General features: G+C 42.3%; 2 protein-coding genes across 7 annotated transcripts in view; one reads left to right on the forward strand and one right to left on the reverse strand.

The window, feature by feature from the left end:
• The first annotated feature begins 60 nt into the window (after positions 1-60).
• LOC113204656 (sprouty-related, EVH1 domain-containing protein 1) lies at positions 61-5,268 on the forward strand. 3 transcript variants are annotated; one of them, XM_026419904.2, is made up of 7 exons: positions 63-246; positions 1,154-1,340; positions 1,481-1,649; positions 2,311-2,397; positions 2,490-2,554; positions 2,641-3,045; positions 3,121-5,268. In XM_026419904.2, the coding sequence occupies exons 1-7, from the start codon at positions 227-229 to the stop codon at positions 3,448-3,450; spliced, it is 1,263 nt and encodes a 420-aa protein (XP_026275689.1). In that variant the 5' UTR covers positions 63-226; the 3' UTR covers positions 3,451-5,268. The 3 variants fall into 3 exon arrangements, with proteins under 3 accessions (XP_026275690.1, XP_026275689.1, XP_052122791.1); XM_052266831.1 differs by lacking the exon at positions 63-246 and adding an exon at positions 365-524; XM_026419905.2 differs by lacking the exon at positions 2,311-2,397 and having other exon boundaries at positions 61-246.
• A 1,724-nt stretch (positions 5,269-6,992) lies between these two features.
• LOC113204654 (ALK tyrosine kinase receptor) overlaps positions 6,993-9,155 on the reverse strand; it is an 11,656-nt gene continuing 9,493 nt past the window's right edge. For 3 of the 4 annotated variants that reach the window (XM_052265786.1, XM_052265782.1, XM_052265780.1), the window contains one exon: positions 6,993-8,952. In XM_052265786.1, the coding sequence (XP_052121746.1) occupies positions 8,720-8,952 (233 nt within the window). In that variant the 3' untranslated portion in view covers positions 6,993-8,719. Of the gene's footprint in view, positions 8,977-9,155 lie in introns of all 4 variants that reach the window. The other variant, XM_052265787.1, reaches the window with a different exon arrangement.

A 9,155-nucleotide genomic window follows, 5' to 3' on the forward strand; every position in this document is an offset into this window, starting at 1 on the left:
AGGACCCGGCTGCTAATTTACATCGTTTTCATTCCACACGACGCCATTCCCATATCTCATCACGTGAAAGAGAGCGGTATCCAGACGGCCCTGACTGGGCCGAGGAGGCCGAGGGAGAGCTAGGCCTATTCTCTTGTGAAGTGCGGCTGATGTATTTTATATGCCTCAAAAATGGTGAAAATAAGGACGAAATGGGGCAAATGTAGGAATTCCTTTGGCTTACATAATGACGGAAGGATGTGAAGAGTAAGTATCTGCCTCCGCGGGCTGCTACCGCGTTGAGAGGCTGACAAAGTTAAGGAAACGGGCTCGGTCGGTCGAGCCCCGAGCACATCATGTCTCTCCTGCGATTTCGTTTGTAGCTTGCGTGCAAAGTTGAGATTGGGGCGTTTGCGGAGGCCTTGTTTTTCCCTCTTGACCTTTCTGTGTCTCGTGTGATGATACACTGTTTATAAACATCCAACGATTGACAAGTCCTCTGCTGTGCAGACTATTTGTGTGGCATTAGTTTTGATGCATGAATGGTGGGTGCAGCTGCAGCTGGGAGCTGATCAATGAAGGCTACTTCATTCATTCATTCATGCCAGGCAACCGCTTCATTCACGTCTATTTGGTGGGGAGGGGCTGGTAACCATTTGTTTTCAGTTGCCAGTGACCTGAGTGTTGTCAGTCTTTCCTCTAGTGTTCGAGTAACAGAGTTTAATGTAGAAAGAAATTGGAATATGTAGCTTACACAAAGAAAGGTCCGACCGATCGTGGCCCAGTTACTACTGTATAGGTGTTTAGTGTCGTATTACATCTAGGACACTCTTGTCGACCTATCAAAACACTGTGTTTACTGTCACTTCAAATCTAACCTTGCCCAGAATGTCACTCAGACTGTCTTGTCTGCTCAATGCCAACACCAAATATAGGTTATGAACACTTTTTTTACAAATGAACCTCACTTCTGCCCCTCAACTTGAATGTTATAACAGATCTTATATTTATGTCTAAAATAAGTGAAATTTGTTACTTCCCCTAATTTTTGGAAACTTAAGTCTCCCCTATTCCTATACCGAACAAATCGGTCCGTTGGTATCTGCCAATTATACTTACTATGAGTCAGGCCATAAATTCTGCCTTCATTTCTAACAACACCCATTCGTTCCAGTGGCAGCAGCGGGTCCTTCCTGGTGCGAGTTCGGGCACAGGTGATGATGCGCGATGACAGCACTGGTGGTTGGGTCCCCATGGGTAGTGGGGGACTCTCCAATGTGTCTGTTAGAAAACGCTCAATAGCACCGGATGAGGCTAACCATGAATATCTTATTTTTGGAAGAAGAATATCAGACCAATCTGTAAGTGTATACTGTCACAAACATTTAAAAAAAACAAAAACTTAATTACAGAACATTGAATTTTATTTTCTAAACATATTGGCTGAATGTCAAGTGTGTGCTATTTTGAAGGAGTGCTAATCACTAGTTTAATCCTTCAGGTGGTTCTTAGCTGCCTTATCAAGAAAGATTTTGAGTATTATAAAGTTATGCCTACATTTCATCATTGGAAGACTGGTGAGAAGAAATTTGGTTTGACATTTCAAACAGCAGCTGATGCTCGGGCATTTGATAAAGGTGTCCGAACTGCCATAGAAGAGTTATTACAAGGTATGTTACATTTCTTCTTAAAACTTTCTTTTATTAAGGCAGAAGCTACATAGCTAGAAGAATGAAACTTTAGCTGTAGTTCATTAATCAGGGTTCATATTGGCCAGAGAGGTCAGCAAAAACAAAATTGTACCAAAAGACAGGAAAATTTGAGAAAAAATCTGGAAAAAATTAATAGGTATGGTTGTCCGCGCAACCATCGTGGTTGAAAACCTTTTCTCGACTGTTCAAAAGAAATTATTTTATTTTCTTGATTATTTATTGATTCTTTTCGTCTTAATCTTGCCGCCTTGCCCTTCTTTAGCAATTTAAAAATATTTGTGAGAAATGGAATGTTTTGTCTGGTAATGAGGGAAAAGTCAGCAAAATGAATAAAGAGATCTGGTATGAGCCCTGCTAATTCATTAATTCCTAAGTGATAGCAATAAATACTGGCTTTATATGGATCCTTTTTGTTGTTCGGGTAGAACTTGGTTGTACTGTAGTCAAAGTTCCACCATCCTATCCCACGATTTTTTAGAAACTTTTTAAATAAAGAAAACGAAACAGCAACTGCTTTATGAGGCACGAGCTCTTCTCTTTTTTGCATGGCTTTTATTTTTTAATTAGTTGCTTCGTGTACCCCCTTTTTTTAAAGCTTTATTTTTATTTTGCTGTTTAGTGCATCATTTTGGAAATGGCCCTCTAGATGGTAAAAAGGACCCCCAACTACCTCTTCCCCCCTCTTGCAAGGCTGGCCCACTGCCAGGTAGGGAACCATGAGCCATTTCATTTCTCTGAATGAATCAGTTAGAAACTGTTTTGAATGGACATTACCTGTATTCCTATTTCTTTGTGCAGGTATTGAAACCTCACATCACTGCACAAATTACTCTGAAGATCCTGGTGATGATGATGTATTTATGGTGAGCATTACCTGAAAGTTTGGTTTTGTTGAGTTTTTGACTTTGTGCTTACATTTTATCTTCACTTATTATGTATTTTTTACCAGACTTTAAATCTTCCCGTTGAACGAGGAGATTCCCAATCATCATCAGACTCGTCCGGTGCTAAATATGGATCAACCCAACCATGTGATTTGTCTCTGTCAAGCCACCCAAGAATTAATTACCTGTCCCGTCATAGCATTGACAGTCCAGGCTCAGGCCCTGGCTCTGATTGTCCCAGAGTTAAAGAGCCGCCTCCTGGAGGAGGTGGTGGGCCTGGAAATACAGATAACTACTCCTATGTACAGTTAACAGCTGTGCACGAATATATCTATCCTTCAATCGAAGATCGGAGAGATAGCTTAAAAAAGTCAAGTCTTGAAACACCTTTAACTTCCACAACTTCATCAACCCAGCCTGCATTGCCAACCAAAAAAAAAGATAAGAGAAAATCCTGCAGACACTGTCAGGTGAGATCACTTTCAACTTGCCCTGAAATTTAGTCATTTTAGTGCAATCATAATTGTTGATGTCTATTTTTGCAGGAGCTTTTTTCTGAAGATAGCAATCCTCGAGGCAGCTGTGAATTTGCCCCAGATTGTGTTAAATCAGCAGTGGATTATGTGACGTGCATATCATGTGCTCAGTGCATGCTGTATCATTGTATGGCAGATGAGGAAGGAGAGTTTGTTCAGCAGCCTTGTGACTGTAATCCTGTAGAGGAAAACTGGCTCGCCAGAAGAAGACGCTGGATTGGGCTGGCCCTTTTATCCTTAATTGTACCCTGCCTTTGCTGTTACCCACCCCTGCGGGCCTGCCATTGGTGCTGTGTTAGATGTGGCATCTGTGGTGGCAAACATGAACCTGACTCATAGCCCAAGTTTAGCTGTGCCTGATCTTCCCTGCCTTCCCCTTCCCTTATTTAATGTAAAAGAAAAAAAGAATTGTTATGTATTAGTATTGTGACTGTTGTCTTGCCTCACTTGTTTTGCAAGCTTTCTGCCAACAGTCCCCTCACCACTTTTGTAGAAATTATTGTTACTGCAAAGCAAGTGATTTAAACTCTACAGGAAAGTTACCAAAGTCTTTAGATAATTGCTAAGAAGACGTGATGGAAGGTTGGGAGGGTGCTGAGGTGGCTTGGGCAGAGTGGACTCAAGTTGTGATAAGACGTGGGTTGGCATTCCAGCAGTTGGAAGTTCTTTAACCTGACCTTCTCTTCCTGCCCATTTAATTTAATAATATATTGTCTCTAAAATGCCGAAAGCTTAAATTATTATTTTTAAAATTTTCCACTGGTTATATTTATGTATGATCATGAATCTTTATCAATGCTATCACACTGACATAATGAAAATGGACTCTTATCAAGAGACTGAGTGAGAGAGTATACTCAAATGTGTGAAAGTTGTGTGATCTCTTTTGCGTGATGTTAATTGAATTCTGTATGAATTTTGCTATCATTGGTGGGTACCCGGTGTACATTATAGTGTTTTCCTTGACCCTGTGTTGAAATTTTAAAGTTAATATCAGCTTAATCGACTGAAGGTGTGGCTCCTTTTTGGCAGAGTAATCTGTTGAGGACCAAAAGTTATGCTCACTTCAACTGCACCAATTCTTCATTTCACCTGTCCAGATTCTTATAATCATTGGGCCATGGGTATGCTCAGTTAGGATTTATATATGTCTTGATAGATATATATATGTATGTGTATATATCTATGTTTTTTTATTTATATATACATATATGTATATATGTATCGTCTTGGCTGGTGCTACCAGGGATCACTGGTCTCAGTCCAAATGGAGCCACAATTTTTGTTTTTCTCCTGTTTCTCACACATTGAGGTGTGTTATTTAACTATTTAATTGTACAGTTACCTTACTTTCACCCACCTACATTAAGTTTATTTCAAATATGTATACCTGTTGGTGTACTTCATCGTTCACATGACCTTAAGAGTGATAAATGATTATTACCTGCTCATGTCTGTTACTTTATGACTGTTACTCTAAATTGCAAAGCTTGGAAAAAAAAAAGCAAATATTTCATTTTTAATTTCTTAATTGTTAATGAAATAAGCTGCAGAGCATTCTGTATGTTCTTTTTATTTTTACAATAATTATTGTTGCATGCCACATTAAACCAGTGTTATGCAAGATAGTTTGACAACCACTGCATTGGAAGGCATTTGTTGAAAGTGAATTCCTCCAATTCAGTTAAATTTTTATGCGAATGACGAGTGTGTGGGATTTGTGTGGATGTTATATATTTGATTATTACGTATGTTGTATTTGACCTCTGAAAACAGAAATTTGTTAATGTTATGAGTATTATGATTATCGATATTACTAAAATCTTTAGTAATAATATTTTAGGTTTATAGTAATTTGTCACAATTATCGTTTTGAATTGGTATTATCACTGTTACAAGAAACGAATAATATTAATGTGTTATGCATACTGAAAGTGTAATGAATTGTTTTTTTTTTATTGCAATCAGTTATAGCTACTTACAGCTACAGTGCTTTCTTTAGCAAATATTTATTGGAAGGAAAATTGATGTTTTGGTGCACATTTCTTTTAAGATGGAATTTCTCATTGCCTTGATGTCTCAATCTGTTGTTTCCTGTGTGTTTTTGCCAAACTTTTGTACAGTATGAGTACATAAATATTTTTCATCCAAAAATGACTTTTATTTCGGCTATGTTATTTTTTATTTTATAAATTTTTGTGTGCGGGGGATTAAGGATATGTGGTCAGGAGATGACGACGGTTCTGCAGTGTCCTGTCTTCAAACTCATTCCAAATTAGAGAGCGGTTTACTTTCTTTACCATCTTCCGATTTGAATGGGACCTTTTTCCCTGTGTTTTCATTATCGCTTAAGTGAATGGAAATACAGTGGCCACTGGCAGAGCCGCGCCTCTCACAGCTGCGCCAAGCTCTACTGGCCTGACCCCACTGCTCACCGCCATACACAGCTGACGTAGGTTTTAATTTTTCTCTGATTACTGTTCAACAGCTTTGAAGCTAAATAACACCTCGAGCACTGTGGCTTCATCCCTCGGCCGGCCACGCAGCGGAAATGGGGGTCCCCCTCAAAGCCGCGCCGGCCTACAGAGGAGTGGCCTCTGTAGCATTCTTTGAATCACTGAGTGAGTTTGTGTGCAAAATCACTGCACACCTCCGGTGGTGTGCTGGAAGAAAAATGTTGACCTTATCTAGCTCTATGAATTTTATGTTGCATTGAAAAACATCTCATTTTAAATAAGTCCAATTTGTAACTAAATTTTCAGTATAAACCAGGTTCATTAAGCATAGTAAACAAGGGCCGTGCCATTCAAATTTTACAGCCCTCTATTGACGATTACATTTTTGTATCGCTAGTCGGACTACTGGGATTTTTATCATGAAGACTTTTTAGCTGATAATCGATAGTTCCGTGTGAGTTGACAAGCCTTCCGCGTACACGTCTCCTGTAGACTGCATCGCCCACGTGGACGAGGAGGTCTACATGGTCCGAAAACTGACGTTCGGGGGAAGACTGTCGTAGGGAACAAGATCGCCTCCATCGGCCTCTCACGGGCGACGGTGGGTTATGGTGTCCCGAACACGCCTCGCGAACGAAAATTTAGTTTTGTTTTTGTTTCAAGTGCTAATTTTTTATGGGTAGGGAATGTGTCCAAAGCATGTTACAGCAGACCGATGCATGAACGGGTCCACCGTTGTTGCTCCTCGCTACCCCTTCTCCTAAGCGTTCTTTGTGTGCGTGCGTGCGTGCGTGTGTGTGTGTGTGTGTGTGTGTGTGTGTGTGTGTGTGTGTGTGTGTGTGTGCGCGCGCGCGCGCGCGCGCGGGTGGTGGAGGAGGAAGAGAAGGGGGGGGGGGGGGGGTGCGTTCGTTGAGGCGACGGGACGCCTGGAACGCGCCAGGTAGGCCAACCCGCCGAGCAGCTCTGTGGAGCCGGTGGCCTACCCTTAGGCACCTCGCACGGGAAGGCGAGTCTTCATAGCTCTGCTAATCAGATTAGAAGCTGGGATAACCTAGTCTGTTTTCTCTGGAAACAAAAAATAGGCGTAAGTGTGCTTGCTCGGTCTCGGAATAACTTGCCAATCAATAACACGCTCAAAGCGTATGCTAGTTTTGAGGTTTTCTTACTCTTACTTCAGCCTGCTTACAGTTACACGTAAAATGGCATCCAGTCTTCGCTTTCCAACACCTGCTAAGATGCACAGTCTGTGTACTTTCACATTTCAAAAGAAAATGAAATACCCAGTACCCCTGTACAAAATAACGTAATCCGTTGAAGGCATCGGAGGCATCCACAACTACAATCTTAGAAACCCCTCTTTCCTTTCGCACAGGCGTGAGTGTTAATCGATGCCCTAAACAAGGGAGAGAGAGATGAGCTAAATGATTTTCAAGCAGTTTTTTAGAAGGATATATTTTCTGAAGATGTCACAACTCTTTATTTTGATCGAAAATAAATAAATTCCTAAACGAGCATTTTTGTAAAATCTCTCTCTTTCACTCACTCACTCACTCACTCACTCACTCACTCACTCACTCACTCACTCACTCACTCACTCACTCACTCACTCACTCACAGCACACGGCCCAGTCTCTCCCTTGCTCTCACACACTAACCCACGCTTCACGCTTCTCTCTGTTAATTTTGAGCAATTTAACATAAAACACTGAACAACCTATGCAGAGAGAGTAGTAGCAAGTGGCATTTTGCACTATACTGTCAGTTGAAAAGAATGGAGCTGTAAAATGGAAGATGTCATGGAACAAACATGAAGCAATCCAACAATCAGTAATCATCTACAGTAAGAAAGCTTGACAGTTGAAAACACATAGAAAAATCATTAAATTCTAATGTAAAGGTTTAAGTAAATTATAGCTAGGCTGACTACTGCAGAGAATCTTCCCAGAAAGCCAAAACCTTAAATAACTGGACGTTTATTATGAAACGAGTTTTTATTCTAAGTATCTTTATTTCTAAATTTAACAATCATTCCTCAGGTACTATGTTAATTACAACCAATTATAACCAGCCATCCTGTTCGTATGATGAAAATTTGCTAACGAGCTTTATTTTTAAACAGAAATTGGTGTTTTTGGAGGCTGGTTCAAATAGTCACCTTTTTTTTCAATCATTACCATCAAATGGTCTATGGACCATGCGAAGGTAATTTTTTGGACCATCTTCTTTTGACTGCTCTTTGACACACAGTGCAAATATAAACCAGTCTATTCCTTGGCCTCCATTGTGTTGATTAAGGTGGACACATTCAGATATCAAAATATGTCCCATGGCAGCCACAATGAGGTGGTCCAAATTACCACGCATGGTCCATATTACATCATTTGACGGTACCTCATCACACGACAAGCGGAGGACTCCGCTGTGCGATTCACCGTTCAACCATCCCTCAGCCCTTTGGCCACACCTCGAGCAGAAATTACAGACGACGTCAGCGTTGGCCGAAGATAAGGTGAATATATTTCGTCACGTAAATCGAATCGACGCGAGGCCGCTGAAAAGGTTTCCGAGTGGAACCTCTCCTTTTCGGCGAAACGAGGGGACACGGTGGAGGGAGACTAGATTTCACAACCATGATTAGCTACCCTCTCGGACTCGTACTGACATTTCCCTTCGTTACATACTTAAGAAATCGAAGCAGCGGGAAGTAACACGAACAAACTGACAAATAAGTGAACAGCATTGTTGGTGAACGACCTAATTTACTAACGTACGACCGATGAAAGACTAAGAAAACACTAAAGTAACTCACGAGAAGGTCAGTACGAGGCTGAGGGTGTAGTAAGAGGCTTACAGTCGACTTAAGTACCGGAGACCGACCAGGGTCAAACGGAATAATGGAAAGCTTCTTTATATCACAAAACACGCTAACCGCGCCGCACTCACCAAAGCACCATTTCCCCGAGAGTGAAATAGAAAAACAACAAACACAAACACGACGCTCAGAACGCGGCAGAGCGTTTATTCCTCTCTCTCTTTTTTTCTGTTATTTTGAGCGGTTTTGTGCGTTGGCGATGTCGACGACCCCTTGACGGCGAGCCCTTGACGGCGACCCCCTGGCGGCGACCCTTTGACGGCGACCACTCTTGGCTCGCTCAGCAGGTGATCTCGGCGTCGGCGATGGGTGACGGGGCGCCGTCCGCCTCCGTCCTCAGCTTGGGGTTGGGCCGGACGAGCAGGGCCGGGTCCAGGGGCAGGGGGTTGGGCGACACGGCCTTGCCGTTGGCCAGCTGCGCCAGGCTGCCGCCGAGGCTGGAGCCGGGGCTGTCGCGACTGTCGCGGCTGTCGCGACTGTCGCCCTGGAGCAGCGGCTGCTTCGAGTGGGACCCTGCGGACGCAAGTCACATGTGCACTGTTCAAAGAGGCCCCTCAGGTGGCCCCGCGAGTGTTAAAGCGGCCCTGGTCCTGCAAGGCACATGCAAAAGTGCACCGCGCGCAACGCACTCATACCCTACCCGACAGGGGGGCCACACAAAAGTTACGCGTCTTTACTTTACATGCATCAAAATTAAAAAAAAAAACAACCCTTTT

The sequence above is a fragment of the Frankliniella occidentalis genome, unplaced genomic scaffold, assembly GCF_000697945.3.
Source record: "Frankliniella occidentalis isolate FOCC.00 unplaced genomic scaffold, Focc_3.1 Scaffold3, whole genome shotgun sequence".
NCBI lineage: Eukaryota > Metazoa > Arthropoda > Insecta > Thysanoptera > Thripidae > Frankliniella > Frankliniella occidentalis.

Excerpts from the sequence above, each read along its gene's own strand:
- LOC113204656 (XM_026419904.2), top strand. The coding sequence starts at position 227 with ATGACGGAAGGATGTGAAGA. Across the intron at positions 1,341-1,480 it reads GAAGAATATCAGACCAATCT|GTGGTTCTTAGCTGCCTTAT; the intron begins GTAAGTGTATAC and ends TTAATCCTTCAG. Across the intron at positions 2,398-2,489 it reads CAAGGCTGGCCCACTGCCAG|GTATTGAAACCTCACATCAC; the intron begins GTAGGGAACCAT and ends TTCTTTGTGCAG.